Source organism: Lonchura striata, chromosome 2 (genome assembly GCF_050655825.1).
Source record: "Lonchura striata isolate lonStrDom1 chromosome 2, ASM5065582v1, whole genome shotgun sequence".
Lineage (NCBI taxonomy): Eukaryota > Metazoa > Chordata > Aves > Passeriformes > Estrildidae > Lonchura > Lonchura striata.
Window position 1 is genome coordinate 2,655,406 of NC_140704.1, and position 25,536 is coordinate 2,680,941.

General features: G+C 42.7%; 1 protein-coding gene across 45 annotated transcripts in view; it reads left to right on the plus strand.

Annotated features, from left to right (window-relative positions):
- Positions 1-25,536, plus strand: part of OBSCN (obscurin, cytoskeletal calmodulin and titin-interacting RhoGEF) — a 178,855-nt gene that overhangs the window by 51,111 nt on the left and 102,208 nt on the right. For 25 of the 45 annotated variants that reach the window (XM_085562435.1, XM_031503758.3, XM_085562403.1 and 22 more), the window contains 18 exons: positions 448-717; positions 1,860-2,126; positions 3,599-3,865; positions 4,946-5,212; positions 6,718-6,987; positions 7,605-7,871; positions 8,596-8,862; positions 10,375-10,647; positions 14,358-14,624; positions 15,898-16,164; positions 16,773-17,036; positions 17,541-17,807; positions 18,174-18,437; positions 19,364-19,630; positions 20,680-20,946; positions 22,207-22,470; positions 23,339-23,605; positions 24,490-24,753. In XM_085562435.1, the coding sequence (XP_085418561.1) occupies positions 448-717; positions 1,860-2,126; positions 3,599-3,865; positions 4,946-5,212; positions 6,718-6,987; positions 7,605-7,871; positions 8,596-8,862; positions 10,375-10,647; positions 14,358-14,624; positions 15,898-16,164; positions 16,773-17,036; positions 17,541-17,807; positions 18,174-18,437; positions 19,364-19,630; positions 20,680-20,946; positions 22,207-22,470; positions 23,339-23,605; positions 24,490-24,753 (4,806 nt within the window). The remainder of the gene's footprint in view (positions 1-447; positions 718-1,859; positions 2,127-3,598; positions 3,866-4,945; positions 5,213-6,717; positions 6,988-7,604; positions 7,872-8,595; positions 8,863-10,374; positions 10,648-14,357; positions 14,625-15,897; positions 16,165-16,772; positions 17,037-17,540; positions 17,808-18,173; positions 18,438-19,363; positions 19,631-20,679; positions 20,947-22,206; positions 22,471-23,338; positions 23,606-24,489; positions 24,754-25,536) is intronic. The other 20 variants (XM_085562515.1, XM_085562523.1, XM_085562538.1 and 17 more) reach the window with 10 other exon arrangements.

Genomic DNA, 25,536 nt, shown 5'->3' on the forward strand with positions numbered 1-25,536 from the left:
TAATTCATGTTCTTTATTCTTAAGTCCATTGGTGTTGAATCCTTTTGCGCACAGGAATTAATATATGGTATATTCTCATAAGGAAAATGAGGGAATTCCCATTCCAGGGGCACTTTTCAAATGTACTGGATAAAGTCTGTTTGTCAGATAAATGTTGCAGCTCCTTTTATCAACATCTGCATTGCAATGAACCTTCTTTTCAATTTTATGGTATTACATATTTGATATCAGTACAGGAAGGTAACTTTAGAATTGGGACTAGGAATAAAGAGATATAGATTCACTTTCTGGCATGTGACCAGCAATATCTGTTTGCTTTTATACAGAATAAAAAGATGTTTTAAGGCCTTTTGAGTTCATAAGTACAGAAAAGATGTCATGCGTGTTCAGTCTGATAATGGCAAAGCTTTCATGGCTCCTAAATCCCTGTTCTCTTGTTCCATCCAGAGCAAGCCATTAATATTGTAAAAGAATTGTGTGATGAGGATGTGACTGAGCCTGAAGAAGCCAATTTCGAATGTGAGACATCCATTCCATCTGTGAAACCTGCCAAGTGGTTCCTGAAGGGAGCAGCCTTGCAGGCTGGCAGAAACATCATCATGCAGCAGGAGGGCACCACCCACAGGCTGACAATAATAAAAACAAGTGTTGATATGACAGGCACCATCCAGTTCTCCATTGGCAAATCCAAATCCACGGCAAACCTGCTTGTCAGAGGTAATGTGATTTTTGATATATATCATGTGAATCAGAATAAAGATCTTTGCTCTCACAGTACTTGGAAAGTAATTTGTCATAAATATTCTCTGTTCTGGGCCGTGTTCTTGTAAATGCATGTGTACCTGGAAGATCTGTTTAATTCCCAGCTGCAAGTTGTTGGGAGCACTGCTGGATACACCGACTGAGACAGAAATGTCTTAGGAAGGGATCTGATTAAATGACTTTAGTGTCCCTGGTATTCAAATCTATCAAGCTAAAACTGGTTTCTGGTTTATTTTTATTCTCTTGACTTTACCAAGGAGGAGAAAACAGATGAAATTTGCCAGGAGAGTTTATTTTGTCCCATTTCTGAACTAGACAAGTTTGATAGCTCATTTACTTAATTCATTTTGTCATTGGACAAAGCCTCAAGGCTTTTTATCTTTTTATCTTCTGCTGTCACCATGGTAAATCTCTCCAATCACATCCTGAAGTCCTTGTTTTGTCTTTCATTTGCTCTTACTTGAATGAAAACCTCAATTAGAGAGCAATTCGGCAAGCACTGAGCCAGAAGTGGACCATGAATTTTATGGTTAATATACAGTATTACCTTACAGAAATCAGTTTTCCTTTATAGATCATTGTGCTGTTGGAGCTTCAAAACACATGAGTATTGCTCTGATTTTTAAAAGTTTTCTTTTATAGTTCTTTTAAAAGTTTTAAAGTAATTTTAAAAGTTTTCTATACCTTCTGATGTTTACATATTTCTACTAGAGTTCTCATGCACTGTTCATGTAAATAATTAATGATTGTTTTGCATTCTTCTTTGTAAGAGAAGAGAATTGATGGACTGTTAGTTTGACCAGTGTGGTTAGAGAGGTGGCAAATTCATCCTCCAATCCACAGTCACTTTTAGAATTCTATATATTGTGTGGTCAGAAATAAAATTAGCTCTTTTACTCTTTTGAACTTACCAAGCTTCTGTGTACTCATTTCATGTCCAGTAGTGACAAATGAGCTCTGTTAAAGACACTTGTAGCAGGAACTGAGCACTTCATGAAACAGAAAGTCATATATGAAATTAATGGGCATGAAATACAGATTAAAACCTTCCTCTTCTTTAGATTGATCCATTCCTCTTCCCCACCCCTGCTTGGCAGATTACCACATCCAGATCACCAGGAAGCTGGAGGACAAGACCGTCCTGGAGCGACACTCGGTCATCCTGTCCTGTGACTTCAGGCCTTCCCCAAAGCACGTGAAGTGGTTCAAGGGCCAAGTGCTCATTGAGCCCTCAGAGAAGTACAAAATCAAGCGGGACCAGTACTCAGCAGAGCTCAAGATCATGAAAGTAAAGCCCGAGGATGCCGGCGTGTACAAGTGCAAGGCTGGCATCGCTGAGACCGAAGCCATGCTGAGCGTTGAAGGTACGAGAGGTTTCCAGCAGCAGGGCTGGCCTGGTCCTGCTCTTTATGATTCTCTGTTTTACTCAAGGTTCTTCCTCCTGAGGAGAGGTAGATTTCCCAGAGTTATCTTCTAATTTTATATAAATGCAGTGCCACAAGCAAACTGCTGATTTCACAGTCCTGAAATCCATCTCTTGCTGTGAAGTTGGTAATGCATGTGGGAGGGCACCAAGTGGGTAAGGCACAAATTAACATTTGTCAAGGCACATTATTGTCCATTTCACACAAGGAATTAGACCTCCGGTGCTTTTAACTAAAAATATTCTTTATGCCAAAATGCCACAGGCTTCTTATTCTGGTGATCTTGGCTGTGGTTTTCATTTCCTGACCGCTGTGTCAGCTTGTCTGTCTGCTATTGTTATGCATTTGTATTGTTATGCATTTGTCTACCTGCTTTAAATATATTTTATAGCTACTATTATATATCTGAATACAATTATTATTCATAGTGTTATTCTATCCCATCTGGGCATGGAACTGTTTTTATCCAGTTCTTCCCTTCAGGTGACACTGCAAGAAAAGATGTTCACTGTGTCACTTCCAGAAAGACTTGGAGCTGAGCTGTAGAATCATTTCCAAAAGTCCAGGGAGCAGCTCTTGGTAGCAGCTTGGCTTTGCAGAGGTTCTTCATTGAATGTGTTGTCAAACATTGAAATTAAATACTCAGGGCAGTGGTGATGTCAGCATCTCTGGAGGGATTGAAAAGTTTTGGGGATGTGGTTTCATGGTGACCTTGGCTGTGCTGGGGGAATGGTTGGACTCAATCTTAGAGGTCTTTTCCAACCTAAATGATTCTGTGACTCCATTCTATCCAAACAAGTATGTATATTAAAAATAAAAAATAATAGTCCCAAACCCTCTTCTAAGTTATCTCATCCTTGAAAACAACATTCCATGAGCAGAGAAGCTGCAAGAATTCTCTGCCCAAGGACTGGGAAAGAAAAGACTTAAAATCCTCTTGCTCCCTAAACCTGAGCAACTTGCTTTATCTCTTTGTACTTTGCTTTTGTGGCCAAAATCATTGTCTTCATCTCATCCTCTGTGTTACAGATTCCCTGGAAATGAGGGACAATTCAGTGAAAATGTGTCTGTGTGTGCAGTGACAAGCACACAGGAGATGGAGCACTGTGGGATGTTTAGGGATACTGTAACATCATTTTAGAAAAAAAAAAAAACTTATTTTTAAATAAAACACAAACAAAACCTCCAGATTGATTTATATATAAAAAGAGAACTGAGGGTTCTAGACAATCTTAATTAGCCTTTCTAATAGTTTTTTTTTTTCATTTTGGAGCAAGTGCAGAACCAAGTGAGCCAAACATGGTGACCAAATGTGTGCAGGAGACCAGAACAAATCATCTAATAAACTCCATGAAATTGTTTGTGATAACAACTGAATCATGATGATGATGGTGCCTCTTGGTTTCCCTCAGCCCGCAACGTAGAGGTCCTGAAGCACCTGCAGGACGTGGAGATTGAGGAGGACAGTTCTGCTGTGTTCTCCTGCGAGCTGTCCCACGATGACGAGGACGTGGAGTGGTTCCTCAACGGCACCCTCCTCTACACCAACAACTTCAATGACATCAAGAACGTTGGCAAGTGCTACATGCTGACCATGAAGCAGGTGAAGCCTGAGGATGCTGGCACGGTGACAATGAAGTCAGACAAGGTGTCAGAGACCGTGCGGCTGAAGGTGATAGGTGGGTCCAGATCATGCTCCTGAATGAAAATGAGAGTTGCAAATGAGCCATTATTTACCAAATTCATGGGAATTTGGTAAGCAGGATCAAATTCTGCTTAATAGATTAAAAAAGTTATTAAATATGAGCCATGAGGATGGTGAAGGGTCTGGAGGGGAAGCCTTGAGAGGAGGAGCTGAGGTCACTTGGTTTGGTCAGCTGGAGAAGAGAAGATTGATGGGACACATTGCTGTGGGCTTCAACATCTTCATGTGAGGGGAAGTGGAAGGGCAGGTACTGATCTCTTCACTCTGGTGGCCAGTGACAGGACTTGAGGAGACAGCTGGGCCTGAGTCATGGGAGGTTTAGGTTGGATTTCAGGAAAAGGTTCTTCCCCCAGAGGGTGGTGGGCAGTGGACAGGCTCCTCAGGGCATGATCATGGTCCCAAGGCTGCAAAGCTCCAGGAGTGTTTGGACAACGCTCTCAGGGACAGCGTGGTGTTGTTGGGGTGTCTGTGCAGGGATAGGTGTTGGACTGGATGATCCTTGTGGGGCCCTTCCAACTCAGGATAGTTTGTAATTCTATGGTTTTTAATACATCAGTTCTGGAGCTGGATTCAAACAGCCATGAGAAATCAGTTTCCTGCTGTCCCTCATATGTCCAAAAGCTCAGTCACACAGCTGTGTTTCTGTGGTTTAACACGTTCTTGGGCACCCTCAGTGAGTGTGCAGGTGACTACCAACTGAGTGGGGCAGGTGACATGCCTGAGGGTTGAGGTGCCATCCAAAGGGACATGGACATGCTCAAGAAGTGAGACCATGTAAACCTCTTGGGGTTCAACAAGGCCAGTGGGAGGTGCTGCACCTGGGGCAGGGCAGCCCCTCGTGTCAACACAATCTTGGGGTGAAGGGATTTGGAGCAGGATGAAGGATTGAGAGCAGGACGAAGGAATTGGGGGTGCTGGAGGGTGACACTGGTTTAGGTTCTGCATTGGTATCAGCAATGTTGCCAAGGGTTTAATAATGTCTCTAAATATTTGATAGCAACTGAAAGTGTCCCAAAAACCCTGGTTGTTCTTTGTTTTGCCTCTTGACCTTCAGAGAAACCTGCTGTCTTCATGAAATCCTTGGATGATGTTTTCGGTGAGGAGCGAGGCATGATCAAACTGGAATGTGAAGTCTCCAAAGAGAAGGTCAAACCTGTTTGGAAAAAGGATGGTGTGAAGATCACTTCTAGCAAGAAGTATGAGGAGATACAGTCTGGGAAGACCCTGTGCCTCCTTATCCATGACCTTGAAAAGACAGATGCGGGCTTATACACCTGTGACATCGGCACTGATGTTGCCAAATCAAAGGTCAGCGTTCAGGGTAAGTGCTGTAGACAGTGGCCTCTCAAGGGGTGTTAAAAATATGGGTGGGCTTGGTCCTTTGGGGTCTCACCTGTGGAAACCCAGGGCACTGGGAATATTTCTCTGTCTGCTCTGGGGTGTCCTGACCCCCAGGGGAGCACCGACTTTGACCCTCATTCATGGAGAAAACTCCCAAAGCCACAGGGTAAACCAGAAACCACAAAAGTGTGAAATGGATTGTAGAGCTTGTAGAGAGTAGTGTAGTATGTCACATGGGTGAGAAATCTAGGTTTTAGGATTTTTAGGATGTTATAGATGGGTTCAAGATGCAGGATATAGGGTGTTATCTTGAGTTCCTTTCTTCTCTCTTCTTCTTCCTCTTTCTTCTTGGGTTTAGGTGGTATCTTGAAATTGGGTAGAAAAATCTGTATTGCGGGTCTTTAGGGGTCAGTTATTGGTTTAGAAAGGAAAATAATTTAGGTGTCACTTCTTAATTTGATAGTTTAGTTTTTGATTAGGCCTCATAACAAGAGATTGTTGGCCATTTTTGTGCTGTTTTTCCTGCACACAGAGTCTGGTGCAGACAGTGTGCTGAAGTTTTGATAAGAGAACAATAAACAGAAGCTGAAAACCCAAAAAGTCCAATGAATCTCTCATTCCTGACACAGAACTGCTCCAGGAGGGTCTCCCCTGCCAGGGGAGCCCCCAGGGAGTTACCCAACTTGGAGCCTGCAAACTCAAACTCACCTGTTCCTGAACAAATCTCACATAATACTGCAATGTCTGAACAATCCCTGGTAATTTTGGTGAGAATATATCTGGGTTTTTTAAGTGAAAATCAAGTGTCAGGAATGTGGTGACAATAGCTTCTTACTGAACATTCCTAAAGTGCAGAAATCCTGCCAGAAAAGCAAAAATCTCTCAAAAAAACATCCCAACTAAGAACAAAAAATCCCCCAAGCAGCTTGTTTCATATTTTGAGCTAGTGACTCAGAGTCCATTGTAGGAACACGAAAGCAGGGCAACAATATTCCTGTTGAGGAACCCAACTGTTCAGCCTGTCTTCTAATTCTTGTGTCAGCCTGCAGGACAAAGAATTGTTTATGGCTTCCAAACTCATAATGTTAATGAGAAAAAATTTGATTTTACATGGTTTGAACACCAGGAGTAACAAGTCAATAAACTCAAAAATCCCATTTCTCCTATCACCCATTGTCCCAGAGGCATCTTTTCTGACAGCCTTTCTCTTCTCCAACTCATTGAATCTTGAATTTTCCCCAGTGAGCTGTTCTTCATTCAGTCCTTCCTGAGCACAGCCAGGAGATTCACATTTCTTTTTTTCTACAACTTTGAGATGATTCTGAGCCTGAAAAATCCTTCCCATGTCACAGCCATCTGAGGAGTACAGTGGCGTCCTGCCAATCTAGCAGATAAACCCCTCTTATGAGTTAAAAAAGCCATTGCTCTACTCATGTCTATCATAAAAGCATTTTTAACTTGTATTGATCAATTTTTGTTCTCCAGAACTGAACATTGGCATCACCAAAAGGCTCAAGAACACTGAAATCCAGGAGGGAGAAGATTGCACCTTTGAGTGCATTTTGTCCCATGAAAGCATTGATGACTTCAACTGGATGCTGAATGGGAGAAAAGTGGAAAGCGGGGGGAGATTTAAAGCCTCCAACGCGGGTCGGAAATACACACTGAGTATCAAAAATGTGATTGCTGATGACACTGGGGAGGTTATCTTCACTGCCCGTGGTCTCACCTCCAAGGCTTCCCTGGTTGTGAAAGGTAACAGGATCAGAAAAGTCCTGGGTGTGTCAGCAAACACTTGTTATGGCCTGAGTCAACAGCAGCTTTCCCTTGAGCCTTGAAGAGCTCTCGAGATTTTTTTCTTAAAACCAAGTGAAATGCTGAAGTCTGTAATAGATATTTGAGAACTGACTACACTAGGTAGTGTGTACAGATAATTCCAGCCCAGACTGTGCATCAGAGATAATAATCCAAGGCTCCCGGGTGGGCAGTGGAGAGCAGAAATTAGTAATTTTCAGATATAGTTCATAATCTGCAGTTAGTACTTTTCCATAGAATCAGGAAATCCCAGAATGGTTTGGGTTGGAAGGAACCTTCCATCATCTTGTTCCAACCTTGCACAGGTTTCCCAGAGAAGCTGTGGCTGCCCCTCGAAGTGTCCAAGGTCAGGTTGGACCGGGCTTGGAGCAGCCTGGGATAGTGTAAAGTGTCCTTGCCCATGGCAGGGGGTAGCACTGGATGATCTTTGAGATCACTTCTAATCCAAACCATTCTGGTATTCTATGATTTGAATTGCAAAAAAACCCAACCATACAGAGATGATTTTTCATTCAAAGATCCCTTTTTTGGTGATTTTTTTTTCTCAATCTCTGCAGGAAAACCTACTGAGGTTATAAAACAGCTGGAGGATAAAACATCACCAGCAGGGCAGGACATCAGCCTGAGCTGTGAGTTGTCCAAAGCTGATGTGAACATCAGGTGGTACAAGGATGGCAAAGCAATCCGGAAAAGCCAGAAATACGACCTGCAGCAAGAGGGGACACGGGCCACTCTCATCATCCGTGACTCCACGGTCAAGGACAGTGGGGAATACACCTGTGAGACAGAGACCTCCAAAACAACAGCCAGGATCACCGTGCAAGGTCAGCTGAAGGGTGCAGAGGAGCTGCAGCTTCAGAGGTTGGGTGTAAATATCTACAACCATGGGAGATTTTTTCTCCTCCATCTCCCTGGGCAGGATCAGTTTTTAGTTTTAAAAAAACATCATTTATTAAAAGCTTAAAAAAATTAGATATGATAAAGCACCTTTTGGATGCTGAACTCTGTAACAAGCCAGTCAAAACTGGCAATTTGAATTACTCTATTTTGAATATGAGTGATTAAAGTTGTCTGCGAGAGGAAACCTTACCAGTACACGGACCATGGCATTAAACTTCCCTGGAAATATTTCACCTGCTATGTCCTGTGACAGGAGGGGGACCTGGTGATCTTGGAATCATTCCATCTGATGGGATGAGAGGAAATGGTCTCAAGTTGTAAACTGGATGTAAGAAGAAATTTCTTTATGGAAAGGGTGGTCAGGCTTTGGAAGGGGATGCCCAGGGAAGTGGTGGTGTCACAGCTAGAGGGGGGATTTAAAAGATGTGTAGATGTGGTTACTTGGAATATGGTTTAATTAAGTTAATAGTTGGACTTGGTGATCTTAAGGTCTTTTCCAGCCTAAATGATTCTATGATTTTTTTTTTTTTTATGATTCTATGATTTGGAGCAGAGAGGATCCAAGATGATTCTGGATGCTCAGGATTAGTTTGAGTGACAAATCTGCCTCTATCTTTTTTTTTTTTTCTTTAATTATTTTTCTTCCAGAAAAACCTAATTATTTTGTCAAGGAACTCTCAGACCTGAAAGTGGATGAAAGTGGAACTGCAGTTTTTGTGTGCCAGAGTGAGAGAGCTGCATCCTCTGTGGTCTGGAGGAAAGGCATCGCTGAGCTCAGGGCTGGCAGGAAATACGAGATCACCCAGAAAGGACAAGTCCTCCAGCTGACCGTAAAGAACCTGGAGAAAAGTGACAGTGACACCTACAGTTGTGACATTGGGGATGCCCAGTCCAGGGCCAAGCTAACTGTGCAAGGTATGGATGAGAGGAATGTGATTTACGTCCCTTTTCTGCCACAGGAAACATGCACAGGCAGAGCTGTATCTCAGCAGGGCAGCAGAGCTGCTGAGTTCTGGTTCTGTCTCTCTCGTGATGGCAGGAGAACGTGGCCAAAAATATAGGAATGTAGAGCTGGACATGCAGAGCAGTTTGAAGAAATTACATCTGGAGTATTTTGGGTGTGATTTAAACCCCCCAAAGGCTTGAGCTTGGTGCTCCTGTGTGAACATAGAATGGATGTGTTGCACAGTGCCTGATGTTGGATGAGGGGAAATTATCTTGCCTTCAGGCTTTTCTCCATTTTTCTTCCCAGGAGTGGTTCCTAAAAGGTGGTGGGAAAATAGAATGGTCCATGGAATGGGTTGGGTTGGAAGTAACCCTAAAAAATCATCCAGTCCTTATCCCTGTCAGGGTCAGGGACACATTTCACTGTCCCAGGTTGCTCCAACCTGGCCTTGGACACTTCCAGGGATCCAGGGGCAGCCACAGCTTCCCAGGGCCTCCCCATCCTTACAGGGAAGAATTCTTTCCCAGTGTCCCATCTAACCCTGCCTCTGGAGAAATGATTCAGGAATAGGCAGATGGAGGTGCAGCAGCATCCACTTGCTAATTATTGTAGGTTTTAAAGACAATGGGGTAAAGCCAGACTCCTCCACTGATCATCTGCTACAGCATCCTCAAGGAGCAAAGAAATGTGTTTAATCCCCAATGTAACCTCAGGCTCTGAGCTGTCTGAATTCACTCTGAGGGGTTTAACACCAGCTTTTCTGAATGGAAAAAAACACAAACATCAAAGTAAAACATCTCTGTGCTGGTTTCATAAATAGGAGGAGCATCAGAGATATTTTTGTATGCAGTGCTAACCTTATTTTATATATATTTATAGTGAGGTTTATCTTTGTATGTGTGTTTATATTTATATATTTATTTTTAGTTAGGGATGTATCTATCTATGGAGAGAGGTTTTTAGGGAAGATGTTTTGGGGTTTTTTACCAATCCACAGTCAGATATTTTCTCCATTTCCCATTTTGTTTGAGGTTGGGCTAAACTCAAAGAAGGTGTGGGATCAGTGGTCCAATCCCACAGAAAGGGAATTATTTTTGCTGTAGAAAATTAAGCAGGTTGTCAAGGGAGACATCATGGTGATGTTTAGAGCCCAGTAATGTTGTCAGAGACTCATCCTTCCGACTTTTCCAGAGATTTCATTAGGAGAAAATTTACATCCCTGGATTTGCATTGTACTGGCTACTTGTTGTGCTTTATGTATTACAGCTGTCTTTGCCCTATTTTGGTGTGTGTCCTGTGTATATTATCTTCCTGTGAGTGGGTTTGTGGTCAATATGGGGGAATCCTGTTTCAATCTTCTCTGTCGTGAACGTATTTCTTACTTTAAATGCTCATGTGGGAAACCTTGGGAGTTTTTCCACGTCAATTTTCACGCCAGCAGCTGAAGATTCCAGTAATTGATGTATTTATGTTCCTTTCAGGCCAGAAAGTGCTAATAACGGAAGACCTGGAGGATGTCACTGTGTTAGAAGGAGAATCTGCCATGTTCAAGTGCAGAATCTCTCCCGTAGACTATAGCAGAGTGCAGTGGTTTTTGGATAAAACCCCACTCCATACCAATGAACTTAATGAGATCCAGTCCCAGCCTGGTGGATATCACCTGCTAACGCTGAAAAAGCTCTCACTGAAGGACTCGGGGGTCATTACATTTGAAGCTGGTGATAAGAAAACATCTGCCAGTTTGGTTGTTAAAGGTAAATCCATCATCACAACTGCAGGAGAGGAAATGATGAGTAGAAATAAGTGGGGTTAATGCGGGTAGGTGGAAAAAAAAGGAGCAAAAATGCTACAAATTTACCACCATCATTGTATACCTGTACATGTTCAAGAATAACATTAATTATATTTTGAAATTATGGCTGGAGAATTAACTCTTTGTACTCCTGGACAACTCTTGGAGTGTTTATTTGATTTAGATGGGAATGTTATAATGCAGTGATGATACAGTGGATGCCTCGTTCAGTTTTCCTCAAGCTGATGAGGTGATGATTCATGAGGAGAAATCAATTAATTTAATAAATAAAAAAAAAGAGCAACCAGTAAATTTTATACTCAGTTTTCATTGTTTGAAAGGCAATGTGTTTGAAACACAATTGCATGTGTTCTCTGCTATTCATTGTTGACAATGGATTCTTTTCTCTGGAGGAGTTAAACTGAGGTAAAACTGCAGTGTTTGGTAGACACAAAATAAAAGACAAAGACACAAAATAAATGGCAGACAGCCCAAGAATGTGAGATTGGAGAGATGCTTCCTTACTGAAAATATAAATGCTTCTCATGGCCCAGAGATGTAAAATGCACAGTCTCCACTGTGTCAGAACATAATCAAAATTTTTTTTAGAATAACCACATTTTTGTTTATGAACTTCTTTTTAGAAAACTTTCCTTTTTAGAAAGTTGAAAATTTGCCCAAATATTACTAAGTTTCAGAAATGCAAATGGATTTCTTTTTATTGATGGAAAAATGAAAGGTTTAATTTGCAAAAGGCTAATTACTTATGTTCCTCTGCAGGAATCTTTTCTTCTTAGTTTCTTCCAGATATTTAACAGTTAACACTTTAGAGCATCACTGGTGACTTCCTGAGGGCTTTATAGTCACAAACACCAAATTATTTGTTACTAACTCTGACCTATAGCTTCTATACAAGCAATCTTGGGTCCAAATCTCACAGATTACTTGTGATGTGCAAATCCACACCTCTTCTGAACCATGTCAGATGTTTTTTCTATGAATTTGAAGAAGTTCTGTGTCTTCACAAAGGAGCTGGATGATGCTGAAGTCACTGAGGGAGAGGATGTGAGCCTTCTGTGTGAAACCTCCAGATCAGACAGCCCTGAGAAGTGGTGCAAAGACAGGAAAAGCCTTAGGAATTCTTCCAAATCTAACATCAGGCAGTCAGGGTTTGAAGCCAAGCTTGTCATTCACAGGGCAGAAGAAAGAGACAGTGACAGATGTGAGTGTGAGGCTGGAGCAGCCCAAAGTGGGGCAGGTATTACCATCAAGGCTAAGAACTTTTGGGGTGATTTGGGTCCTAACACTGAGCCCAGAGTAATTAATTGGAATTAAAAGCATGAAACTGCACTGAAAAGGAACCTTGTGGTGTGCACTGAGGTGTTCTCATCAAGTCATCTGGAAGAGCTGCCAGAGAGGAATGTGGAACAGGAGAGTCCTTCATCTGACCTGGCTCTAGCTCTGAGAAACTTTAGTGCCTCAGAGAGCCACGGAATTCTAAAATATTTTGGGTTGGAAGGTACATTAAAGAACATCTCATTCCAAACCCCAAAAAGAGAGCAGCAGGAGAACACCCCAGGCTAAGAGATAATCCACAGGAAGGATGGATCACCTCCTGGAGCTGTCTCTGGTGATTGCCCTCCCCAGGGAGGGAATCACAGCCCCAAATTTATCTGTGTAATTTCTTTAGGCAGCTGGATTTATTCAGAGCAATGCACCCAAAGAGCATCACCAGGAAGGAGGTGCTCACCTGCTTGACAGGACATGGGGAGATGGTTTAAAGTAAAAAAGTGTTAATTTAATTAGATGGAAGGAAGAAGATTTTGCAATGAGGGTGGTAAAACACTGCAGGAGTTTGCCCAGAGAGGTGGTGGATTCTCCATCCCTGTAAATATTCAGGATCAGGTTGGATGGGGTTCTGATCTGCCTGGTCTGGTTGAAGATCTCTGGGGTCATGGTAGGGGGGTTGGACTAGAGGAGCTTTAAAGGGCTCTTCCAGCCCAAAGGGCTCTGTGATTCTCTGGTCTAAAGGGTTGGTGTCTGATCTGAGGCAAAAGTTCTCTTCTTAGGTGAGTCTTTGAGCTGGAAGTGGGTTGGGTCTCATCTGGGTCAGAACCAGGCTCACCAAAGATCCCCCCTGCCTGTCCTGAGTCACTGTCCCAGCCCCAGGCTGAGGAGGAGCTCTGTCTCTGTGAGCTAAATCCCTCTGTGAATGAAATCACTCCCCTGGGCAGGTCAGGAGCATTTTACAGGCACAGGCTGTGTTTATCCAGACCAGAGGATGTCCTGTGTGCAGCTTGGGATGGACTGATCAGAAGCTGCATTAGGGAAGTCAGCATGAACAAAAAAAGCATTTGGGTTGCTGGAATGGTCAATCTGAACCCCAGAGCACCAAGCAGGAGGGACAAGCTGCTCACAGGAGTTTTCTAGAGCATAAAGAACCAATTTGAAGCTGTGCAAGAAAGAGAAGACTTTGATGATGCAATGAAGAAGAGCTGGCTGTTAATGATCCTGAATTTCTGTCTCTCTGTAGCACAATATTATTTTCTCAATATCCATTACACACAAAACAAAGATCTGTGTTGACTCCAGGAGGACCTGGATGAACAATTTTCTGTTAGAAAAGAACCATGTTTGTAATGTTCCCACAACAGCCCCATTCTCCCCCTCACAGAGAAGGGTGTGGGTGGATGTAGGATTTAAACCACAGATTCAGGTCAAGGGAGTCAAGTCTTAAGGACATCTACAAGGAATTTCACTGTTAGAAAATTTCCCTTTATCTGTCACAGTCACATCAGAACAGTAGAATGCAAAAATAGAAATTCAGTAAAAATAAAAATTCAATACTCATGTAACACTGACTATCCCAAACTGGAGGTAAAAGGGGAACAGGAAAATAGGGTGTAGTTTCCAACAGCCACAGGTTTAGTGCATCACAGGTCAGTAGCTGACTTGCATATTCTTAGGACAGCATAATTCAAGAAGAACTTATTTTTTCCTTATCTGAACATTTCAGTTGAGTTTATTTTTCCCCCCAACAGTGCCTTCCCTGCACTAACTCACCTTAAAGCCTTGAACCCCAGGCTGTGACAGAGCCTGCAGGGGAAGCTCCACAGGGACCCTGCCACGTTCAGCTGTGCTTCCCTCTCTGTGCTTGCTCTGTGCTGGTTTTAAGTCTGTGTTCATGCTGGATTAAAAAAAAAAAATACACTGTTAGGGGTTTTTATGGTGAGAAATCATGGCAGAAAGTGCTTTGCCATTCCTCTGTGTGCTATGTGTTTTCTGTGAGTTGACCTCAGTGAAGTTTTATGTTTTTTGTGCTGGTGGTCCAGCCCTGAGCAACCATCAGGAGCACAGTTTGTGTCATTAACTGCAGTGCAGCATCTGCCACTGATGTTAATAATGAAAGCAGTAAGAGCAGCAGCATCTTCAGCAGTGCAGACAGTGGTTAGAAAGAAAATAAGCATCTGGCCTCAGGTTTGGCTTTTTGGTTTTTTTGCTGCTGTAAAGTGCAGGCAGCCAGATGTGAGATGTCAGGATCTGTTTACTCTTTGCTAATGCTTTTTCATTCCTGTGGTTTTCTGTCTCAAAAGCAAAGTCTGATTCTGAAGGAAAAAAGTAATTTCCAACCTCACGTGTTTCTTTTAACATTCGTGTTACTCCCTTTTTCAGAAACACCAGTTCTTTTCAAGCAAGAGCTCCAAAACGAAGAAGCCAAAGAAGGAAAGCAGGTCAGCCTGACCTGTGAGCTCAGCAAACCTGGCACCCCGGTGAAGTGGATGAAGGGAGACACTGTTCTCTGTGCCAGTGAGAAGTACGAGTTGAAGCAGCACGGGACTGTGGCAGAGCTCATCATTCGAGATGTGAAGTCTGTAGATGCTGGGGACTACACCTGCAGTGCTGGGGAACTGAAAACCACTGCTCGGGTCAAAGTGAATGGTGGGTACAATTTGAGACATTGCCACACTTAATCGAGTGCTTAATAGCTCTATTAAACAAAAATCACATGACACTGCATTAGCTCCATTAAACAAAAATCACATGACACTGCATTAGCTCTATTAAACAAAAATCACATAACTCTGCATTAGATCTATTAAACAAAAATCACATGACACTGCATTAGCTCTATTAAACAAAAATCACATAACTCTGCATTAGCTCTATTAAACAGAAATCACATAACACTGCATTAGATCTATTAAACAAAAATCACATAACACTGCATTAGATCTATTAAACAAAAATCACATAACTGCATTAGATCTATTAAACAAAAATCAATAACTGCATTACATCTATTAAACAGAAATCACATAACTGCATTAGCTCTATTAAACAAAAATCACATAACTCTGCATTAGCTCTATTAAACAGAAATCACATAACACTGCATTAGATCTATTAAACAAAAATCACATGACACTGCATTAGATCTGTTAAACAAAAATCACATAACACTTCATTTTTTTTTTTTTTGTGGCAGCACCATCTTTAAGTGAAATTTAAAGGTAATATTGCACCCTTATAGGCACCTGGATGTATTTCATTCATATTCTCATATTCTGTATATGGGATTTTCAATCTGTACCTGTCCACTGGAAAAAAAAAAAAAAAAAGAAATTAAGTGCAGAGGATTAATTTTCTCTGTGTTGTAGATCCTGCCCTATCAGCTGCTTTACGTGGCTGTGATTAAAACTGGAGTTGGAGGTGGAGACCAGTAGTACTGGAGCATAAGGATGTGATAAATCCAATCCCTGGAAAATTGAAGCTGGTCAAGTAATTAATAGACTCCAGACTCCCCAAAACATCTTTTCAAAGACTCTTAGGTGCCATCTCCACTCTCCACTGCCCTTAAATAAATACACTGCCTTCAGTAGTGTGTGCTGGAGCAGAAAGCAGGAGAAATACAGGATATTAATATTATTTCAGAGCCCTGCAGGAGCAGGGAATTCATTAGGTGAAGGTGCCCAGAAGAATCTGAAAGGTCCTTTTTAAAAATAAAAGAAACTTGCCCCACATTTCCAGGAATCCACGGTGAGATGGTAACATCAGAGGGAGAGATTTACTCCTTGTGCAGAATCTCCTTGTGTCCTACGGCCAGTGGAGGGCCTAGGGCTGCTCTGCTCGCTTGGAAGAGGCCAGGATTTAAGAGGTGACAGCTCTCATGGGGGGATTTGATTTTGATTAAACCCCTGGCTCTGTGTTCCAGCTGTGCCTGTGCTTTTCAAACAAGCCCTGGAGAACACGGATGTGGAAGAAGGGAAATCCGTCTCCTTGCGCTGTGAACTCACAAAAGCTGATGCCACCGTGGTGTGGAAGAAGGGAGAAGCCATGCTCCAGGCAAGTGCCAAATATGAAATGAAGCAGAAGGGGACAGTGGCAGAGCTGGTGATTCATAATGCAGAGCCAGAAGATGCGGGAAGATACACCTGTGACACTGGAGAGCAGCAGACCACAGCCCGAGTCAAAATCCATGGTAGGAATGAGACACCTGCTTGTGACCATTTGTTGTTGTTCTTGCCATGGTCCTGCTAACCCTGGGCACTGTCAGAGAGTGTTCAGAGGAACAAGGATCAGCACACACGAAAGGCAGCTCTGGCTGGGTCCGTTATGTTCTTTGTTTTTTGGGATGATAACTTCATGCTAAAATATATCAATCAAGGGTGCTGACAAAATAATATATTTTCTTGTCTGTGAAATGTCTCTTATGCTTTGGATAGAGGTGACTGTCCAAGCTCTAAGCCAAGAGGTAAGAAAGGTCTCAGCTGTGCCTTTTATTAAAGAATATTCCATTCTTCTCTCCACTTTCTCAACAAGTTTCTACAGGTCTGTGACCAATAACTTTGGGCAGCAGAAGGGCAATCATTTTGGTGTTCTAATTATTAGAAAATAATTGTTCTTTTTGTTATTTAGTCCAAAACTCTTGTTGCTACTGTAAATATCAGCAGATTCCTGGAGGTGCAGGTAGGTCAGAGCTTCTTTGCTGTGTGTGCCAAGAGAATTTGAATTTGTGTTGGCTTTAAGTCCTGTGTGAGGTCACCAGGTGGTGACGATGAAGTAAACTGAGAATGCTTCACTCCTCAGCTGTGTCTGTGCTCTTCAAGGAAGAGCTGAAGCCTGTGGAAGCTGTGGAAGGTGGGACAGCCACCCTGAGGTGCCAGCTGGGCACAGAGGCCCCCGTGGAATGGAGGAAGGGACAAACTCTTCTCCGGGCCAGTAACAAGTACAAGATGAGGCAGGAGGGCACCGTGGCTGAGCTGCTGATCCACGACCTGGAGCCAAAGGATGCTGGAGACTATTCATGTCTAGTGGGGAACCAAAAAACCACAGCAGCTTTGTCAGTGAATGGTAAAAAGGCAGAAATAACTTGTGAAATGCTGGAATATTTTTGTCCACCTCTTTCCTCCTTCTCTCTGTACATTCCCACACAACTTCCTTCATGTACTGCTTCCTTCCATCCACTTGCTCGTGTCACTCCTGTCCCCAGTCTCCATTTCATTATATCCCACGTTGGACGTGTGTGTGTTGTGTTGTCTTCTCACCTTCCCTCGAGCGAAGGATGTTGTCCTGCATGTGTGTTTTCCTGAATTAGCACGGAAACATAAGATTCCTTAAGGATTTTCTGTTTCTCATCTGTAATGATGAGAATGAGTTTGATCTCAGCCAAAGTCATGGTTTTGTTGATTCCCACAGAATAATTCAATAGAGAATTTCTTTTCCCATCCATGAAAAAAGGATGTGCTTAAGGGATAGGGGTGTCGGAGTAAGGCTTAGGTAGACACGCGACAAATCACGACTCGGCCTCCGAGCGGGGTCTAGGGTGGCAATCCCTTTTCGTTCTGCATCTCTCAGCCCTGCCAGTCCACTTCAAGCAAGAGCTGAGGAACGAGGAGGCCACGGAGAGCGGGACGGCGACGCTGCAGTGCGAGCTGAGCCGGCCGGGCGGCTCCGTGCACTGGAGGAAGGACGGGAAGGTGCTGGTCCCAAACGGGAAGTACAAAACCCGGCGGGAAGGGCGCTTCGTCGAGCTGGTTATCCAAGACCTGGACCTGACGGATGCTGGGAGCTACACCTGCGTGTGTGGAGAGCAGGAGAGCACGGCTGCTTTGAGAGTGAATGGTAACCCTCTTACCCACGTTTCTCTTTAAACCCCAAACGCAGCAGTTTTGGCAGCATTCCTGGTCAACCAGAGTGTGATTTCTTAGGGTTTCCATATTCTTGGCTCTGTAGTGCCAGAGAGTTGCCCTATTAGTGAATATTCCCTTGTGCTTTTTTTTTTTTTTTTTTTTTTGCCTTGAGACAGCACCTCTATGTTGTATATTGTTTAATTTATTTCTCTCTCCTCTAGGAGGTTTTACCCCCTTTTTCAATGGTGCCCACCTAGAAACAGAGCATTTTTGATTGAGTGTACACACTGCAGCCCAGTAACTCCAGTACATTTCATTCTGGTGCTGATTCCTTCTCTGTTGGTGTTGCATCCTTCAGCCTTGCCCATCCTCTTCCAAGAAGAACTGATGAACAAGGAAGCTACAGAGGGGGAAGCAGTCACTTTGCACTGCAAACTGAGCAAAGCAGCCCCAGTTGAGTGGAAAAAGGGAAATATGGTGCTCAAGCCGAGTGAAAAGTACAAAATAGAGCAGGAAGGTCCCTTTGTGGAGCTGACAATCCAGGATTTGGATTTGGCAGATGCTGGGGATTACAGCTGTGTGTGTGGAGACCGACAGACTACGGCTGCTCTGGCAGTAAATGGTAAAAAAGAAATTCTCAGCGCATGTTCCAAGTCAACCTGTGTAATTCCAAGATCTCTTCCTCTCTTACTTCTGCTTCCTCTGATCCCTGTGTACTGCCAATCCTCCTTTCTGCTGATTAATTTTTCTATCCTTTCTTCCTTCTCTCATTTTCTCCTATCACCTGATACCTTCTTGATGTGCTTCCAAGGTGCTTTAATCAAAAGACAAGTGGAGAACAGGTTCCAAACTCATCACAACCTCCTTAGTGCAGAATAGCTTCCTGTTTAGAAGTTTTCCCATAGGAACTGACCTAAAAGTGAGAAAAAATATTCATTTTTCATTACTTAGACCATGGCACTTGTTGCTCCTAAGAGGAACAAATTTTCATCAACGTATGGTGCTACACAAGGGCAATCTTAATAAAAAATAGGCTTTTAATGCTCCTGCTATTCCCAGCTCCGTTTTACCAACTTTGTCTTAATACAAGCAAATATTTAATTTCTGCGAAAATCTGACAGCATGTTTGCAACTGCTCTGCTTTAAGGGACTCTCGTTTATAAAAATTCAGACAGTGTCATGAATCAGGCCCTTCTGTAGAACTCCTGCTTTTCTCAAGGGAAGCAAAATGCTCTGAGTCTCATATTGAAATACAGCCTGTAATTTCATGTCTTTGATTTTATGCTGTATGAAGTAAAGGGTAGCTGGCTTGTCAAGTAATTTGCAGATAGACTTGAATTTAAAGGAAGTTTTAAAGCGTGAGGACAGAAAAAAAAAAAAATAGACTGAATTATCTTTTGAAGGGTTAGAGTTTGGAGAAAAATTGTGGAGGAGCTGAATCCTGGAGGAGACCAAGAAGGTCTGGTGGCTCCAGAGAGATAAGAGAGGGATTAAGTCATGGATTCAGGCTTTCCCAAGGCTGATGCCATGTCCGTGTTTGCTCTGCAGTCCTGCCTGCTCTTTTCACCAAGGGACTCGCAGACAAAGAAGCCACCGAGGGTAAAAGTGTCTCCCTGAGCTGTGAGCTGAACAAGGCTGCTGCTAACGTGGAGTGGAAGAAGGGCTTCAAGACCCTCAGGCCGAGTGACAAATACAAAATGAAGCGGGAAGGTGTCGTGGCTGAGCTAATAATCCAAAATCTAGACACAGCGGATGCTGGGAATTATTCCTGTGTGTGTGGAGACCAGCAGACCATGGCAGTTCTAACAGTTCATGGTAAAACAAACAAAACCAGACACATCCTGAAAGTAACTATCCTCATTTCTCTGTTCCTTTGGGCAGACCCCTGGTGACACTCCCATCTCCTTCTTCAGCCAGACCTTTATCCACAGCTCACCAATGCCAGTGAAATGCATCCATTGGCATCCGTGCAGCTGGAATTTGTGGCACAAGAGGGATATTGGTGTCCAAGCTCAGAGTGAGGCAACCAGGATTGCTGTCACTCTTTTAATTAGGGGCCTCCATTTTGCTTTTTTGAAAGGTCCTTTATTGAAATCCCTGTTATCCTCAAGACAAAAATGGTTTGCTTCAAAGGGATTATGTCTTAGGGCTTTTAAGGTTCCGTAAAATGCCAAAAGGTTAGGTTATTCTGTGGAATCTTATGCTCATACTCCATTCCTGAGACAACAAAGTGCTTTTATGCTTACAGCCCAGTTGTCATGGAATTCAGTTGGTGTTCTGTGTAAAACAAGCCCAGAAATTCTAAAGGATAACAATTCTCAGGGAGAACTTTGATTTTTACTGAACCTGACATCTTTGAAAGGGTATGTCAGTTCAGGTGAAAATGCTTGTTTTCCCACCATGTATTGAAATGAACAATTTCATTTCAAAACGACATTTAAAATGAAACTCCAGTGTTTCATTTTTTTTAAATGTAAAATGTCTCTTTGTTTGCTTAAGTATGTGGAAACTGCAAACATCCTCCCATTGTGGTTTAAAATGTCATAAAAGAAAACCATTTTCTTTCCAGAAATTTCAAATTGGTGTTTGTTCATTTTGATTGAAATTTCACAAGGGGAAAAAAAATGGTATTTCAACCTCTATTTGTATTGATTTGTGACTCTAAGTACATGTGAAATACCTCAATGGATGACTGCAATCATTAAATCCTCTCCTGGTGATGACATTTCTTTCCCAACGCTGATTCACGGAGACCCATGAGAATCTCTATTCTTGTGTTGATAAATCGGAGGGACAAGGAAACTTAAACATAATTTTAACTCTTTGGAGTGCTACATCTCACTGCTGATATTGCTGTCCTTCAGCTTTGCCTGCATTTTTCAAGGAAGGGTTGAAGAACAGGGAAGCCACAGACGGTGCAACAGCCACTCTGCACTGCGAGCTGAGCAAGGTGGGCGTCCCGGTGGAGTGGAGAAAAGGGGACAAGGCACTCAAGCCAAGTGAAAAGTACAGGATGAGACAGGAAGATACAGCTGCAGAGCTGCTGATCCGAGATCTGGAGGTGGAAGATACAGGAGAATACAGCTGTGTGTGTGGAGACCAGAAGACCTCGGCTATCTTGACCGTCCACGGTAAAAAAGCCGTTCTCTGTTGGGATAGCAGTACCTCAAGGACACCCCTTTTCTCTCTTCCCTCCCACTTGCTTTGGTGTTTTGATTCTGCAGCATTTTCCTGGTTTGCTGGTGCTGTTTCATCCCATCTCCCACTGTCTGTCAGTTGGAAACTGGTGGTTTTGTATCAGAGTAAAGAGAAGCCGTGAGAATTTCTCATCTCAGGGAGCAAGAGTGAGCAGACCTCCAGCAGAAGATTGTTCTCAGGGGGCTTCTCATTGTGTCATCAGTGAATTTTCATGCTTAACCTGAAGGGAAGTTCTTTAAATCTGCTGAGCTCAGTCAGTGAGAGGCTTTTCCATTCAGGAATGAGTGACCACCCTCCTCTTCTGTAGGACTGTGGTATATTCTGCTGAGAACATGGTACTTATATAAATCCCCACCTCTCAGCATTATTCTGCAGGTCCTGACTTAGGGAATAATGGGGGAAATTTTGTTCCTGTCTCTGCCATAGTGAACAGTGATGAGCTCTGCTTGCCCCTCCAGAAGGAACAGTTCATATACAGCTCCCATAGATGGAAGAACAGCTTTTATTTAAGATATCTCTTATGGATAAAAAGCTGCCGAAGGCAAGGGGAAATTGAGGAGGCAAAACTATTCTCCCAGATTTTCTGCCCACTTTTGCTTCATCTTCTTTCTCTCAGATGGAGGAATTTATCTTCCTTCCCTCTTCTGACCTATCACTTTCATCCCTATGCAAGTCACTTCCATTTTATTTTAGTGGCACATCAAAAGACAACTTGTTGAAGGCTGCTAAAAACCTCTGTAATCCTGATATTAGTGTCATTATGTTCTTGGAAATCTTGGGTTAAAGGTGCACCTGAATCTATATTACTGGGTTTTTTTCTTTCCTAAACCAGAAATATAAATTATGATGTTAGGAAAGGCAGGGATCTCCAGCAGTGCTGTCACCCTGGCTGATGACTTTTAATTAAAATTGAGGTCAATAATGTTCAAGATAGAATATTTCAGAGTGAAATAGGTAGGGAGGAGTATTGGAATCAGTTGTGAAGTGGTGAATATGAACAAGTTAATGTTAGAAGCAGGTCATGGTGGAAATTATCCCAGTGGCATCCTGCAGTAATTTTTTGTTAGAAGCAGCTTTCCAGACTGATTGGTTTTCCTGTAATGGTGAAGGACTGGCCACAGGCCCCAGCCCTGAGTTCCCCAAGGTCTGGTTAATGGTTTTGATGTCCTCTCTGTTTGTGTTGCACCCCATAGCTCTGCCTGCACTGTTCAAAAGAGATCTTGCCAATGTGGAAGGCACAGAAAACAGGACGGCTGTTCTGCAGTGTGAGCTGAGCAAACCCGCCCCGGTGCAGTGGAGGAAGGGGCAGGAGGTGCTCAGACCTAGTGAAAAATACAAAATGAGGCTGAAGGACACCACTGCTGAGCTGACAATCCACAGCCTGGAGGAAGGAGATGCAGGAGATTACACCTGTGTGTGTGGAGACAAGACAAGCACAGCTTCCCTGACAGTGCATGGTAAAATATCTGGGTTAACAGGAATTTTCTGCATTTTCATCTGTGATCCTCCTGTGGGATCACAATCTGCTCTTGATTACTTCTGTTATTTTAAGATGTTGTGGCAGCTGTTCCAACCACTGGGAATATCTTCCACTGAAAGCCCTTCCTTTGGGATGGGTAAACAGCACCACAGATTCTTTTCATTCCCTGTTCTTTCCTGTTGATGGAAGCTGGAAATGGAAAATGAAAAGCTTGATGACGTCAGAAATAGCACTTTGGAGTATTTTCACTCATTAATTTCTATAGGGTATATCACCAAGATTACCCTTGATTTTCTTGAATGAAATTGAAAAGTGATGAAATTTTAATTTTAAACAATACAATGATCATTTTAATTCTTAACCTGGTTTTGAGAAAGAGCTGTGCATAGTTCCTTGAGTCTTGGGATCAGATTTCTGTTGTTATATCTTAACATGCTTTTAAACATACCTCTCAGTACTGATATTTTTGTTTTATAGATTTCCAAATCAGTGAGAGCTCAGGGATTGAGACTGGTGTGTCTCTCCATTTCATGCTGTGTCTCATATAATTAAAAAACCACTCTGATTTATCAATAAGGTGTTTTCAAGCTATCCAAACTCACTCTTTTATGGTTCTCAGAGTTATAAATCAACACTGATTTCCAAGTCATTGTGAGATGCAGAGTTCTGTGAATTCTGTCAATGTGGTGTCTTGCAAGGCACAAGTCAGGGATGCCCCTGAAATCATCCTTTGCTCTCAGGTTCTGCACATTCTAAAACATTTTAAAGTGCTTTAATTCAGTGGAGCAGCCAAGGCACGATGTTTGCTCAATTTTAAAGTGCTCTTTTTCACCTGTGATCTTCAGCCCTCCCTCCCCACTTTAAGAAAGAGCTGAAGAACGTGGAAGGCACAGAAAACAGCACGGCCACTTTCTGCTGCGAGCTGAGCAAAGCTGGAGCTGCCGTGGCGTGGAGGAAAGGAGACAAAACCCTGGGGACAAGTGACAAGTTCACCATGAGCTGCCAGGGCACGGTGGCTGAGCTGGTGATCCATGATTTAGTCCTGGCAGATGCTGGAGATTACACGTGCTCTTGTGGAGAGCAGGAAACCACGGCTACGCTCAAAGTGAATGGTAAAAATTAACAAAAAAAAAAGGAAATAGATAATAATTAGAGATGGCTTTCAAACAGTTAGATTTTTGTTTGTTTTTTATTTTTTTTTAAGAGCATAGGAGTGTCAGCTGTGCAAGTGCAGCTCTGTTTCTGATGAGTTTAGCAATATCTGGTTGGTTATGGGAATAAATTCTTGGATGCATTGGTCAGTGTCAGGCACAGGTTGGAGGTTCATGGCAAAAATTGCAGATATTCATCCTGGTGCTCACTCATTTTTTTGATCCTTATGTTCAGCAGTAGGTGCTGAGAAATGGAAAATCCCATTATCGTGATGTTGGTTGTAAAGATGTTACAATCATAAAGTTGAGAAGATTTTTTGATGAGATGTTTTTGAGACCGTTATCAGTGTTTCAGTATAATTTGATGGTCAAGCACTGCTAGACAACTGTATGAGGTGAAACTAAAGAATAATTGGAGTTGGAAAGGAACTTTTAAAGGTCCCTCATGGAAAAGTGAAACTGATGCCTCAGATATAGGTTAATTTATGAACTTTTTTTAGTAACAATTTGCATTTCCATAGAATTTAGATGCTTTGGTTAGGCTTTATTTTCCATTCTAGCAGGCAATATCCAAGGTAGGTCTCAGTCATGCAGGTTTGAATTGAGGCTGATGTGGTTCTTCACTTCACACCATGGACTTCACCATAAAAATCCCTCTCTGACTTGTGGATGAGGTGTTTTCCAGCTTTCCAAAGCCAGACCCTTACGGTTCTCGGAGTGGCCATCAATCCTGAGGGATTGGATTAGGAAAGGCTTTGCTGATCACTTGTGTTTGTCAGACCACGTGAAATGGTTACTTGAGCTGCTGCCACGGTCCCACACTCTGCTCCTTTTGACCCCCCCAGCCCTGCCTGTGCACTTCCAGAAGGAGATGAAGGATGCAGAAGCCACAGAAGGTGCAACAGCCACTCTGCAGTGCGAGCTGTCCGCGGCTGCCTCCGTGGAGTGGAGAAAGAAACACAAAGTGCTCCAAGCCAGTGAGAAATACACCATGAGGCAGGAGGGCAGCAGAGCCCAGCTGCTGATCCATGCCCTGGAGGTCAGGGATGCTGGGGAATACACCTGTGTGTGTGGAGAGGAGAAGACAACAGCAGCGCTGACGGTGCACGGTAAAGAGCGCAGAAATGGGACGTTTTTGGGTGGCGCTTGTCCCTCCTCCTCTGCCAGCCTCAGTACTCACACAGCACGAGTTCTTTCTCTAATCTTGCCATCATTAATTCTGTTTGTAACAGACTTCCTTCTTTTTATTGTGGTTTTTGTCTAATTATAACCACTATTGCAGTTCCATTGATTTTACTACATTTTCCCTCTTTATCCTCTTTGCTCTTGTTGGTGCAGGGCTGTATTTCTTTGTAAAGTCAGAAGGATGTCACAGATTTACTTTTTTTAAATTCTGTTTTACTCACTTTTGACTTGAACCTAGACACATGGAGCAGCAGAAACATTCATAGCTCTTTATAAGAAGAATTTTATTTCAAGTTGCACCAGGATTTGACAAGTAATTTTAAATAATGAAAAGACAACTTGGTTCAGTGTAGTTTTCTTTGTAACTCTGACTAAGAATAATGTTGATTTTTATTCAGGTACTCCAGAATACTCAGCATTAGAGTAGGAGAATATTTCACAGTCCTCAGCCAAATTAATCTGCAAACTTCCCATGGAAGAGAGGGAAACTTTATTTTCACTATTAACACAGGACAGTCAGAAGTATTTTCAGCCTCTTTCTCATCTGGAAATCCAGCAAGTCTGAATTCAGGAGCTGATTTCTTTGCTTTTCTGCCCATCTTTGCATTTGCCAATACAACAAGGATTGCTTCAGTCTTGGACTTCCAATTTAACCATGAAAATAGAATTGAAATGAACTTGTACAGGTCAGTCCACCCCCGAGCCCC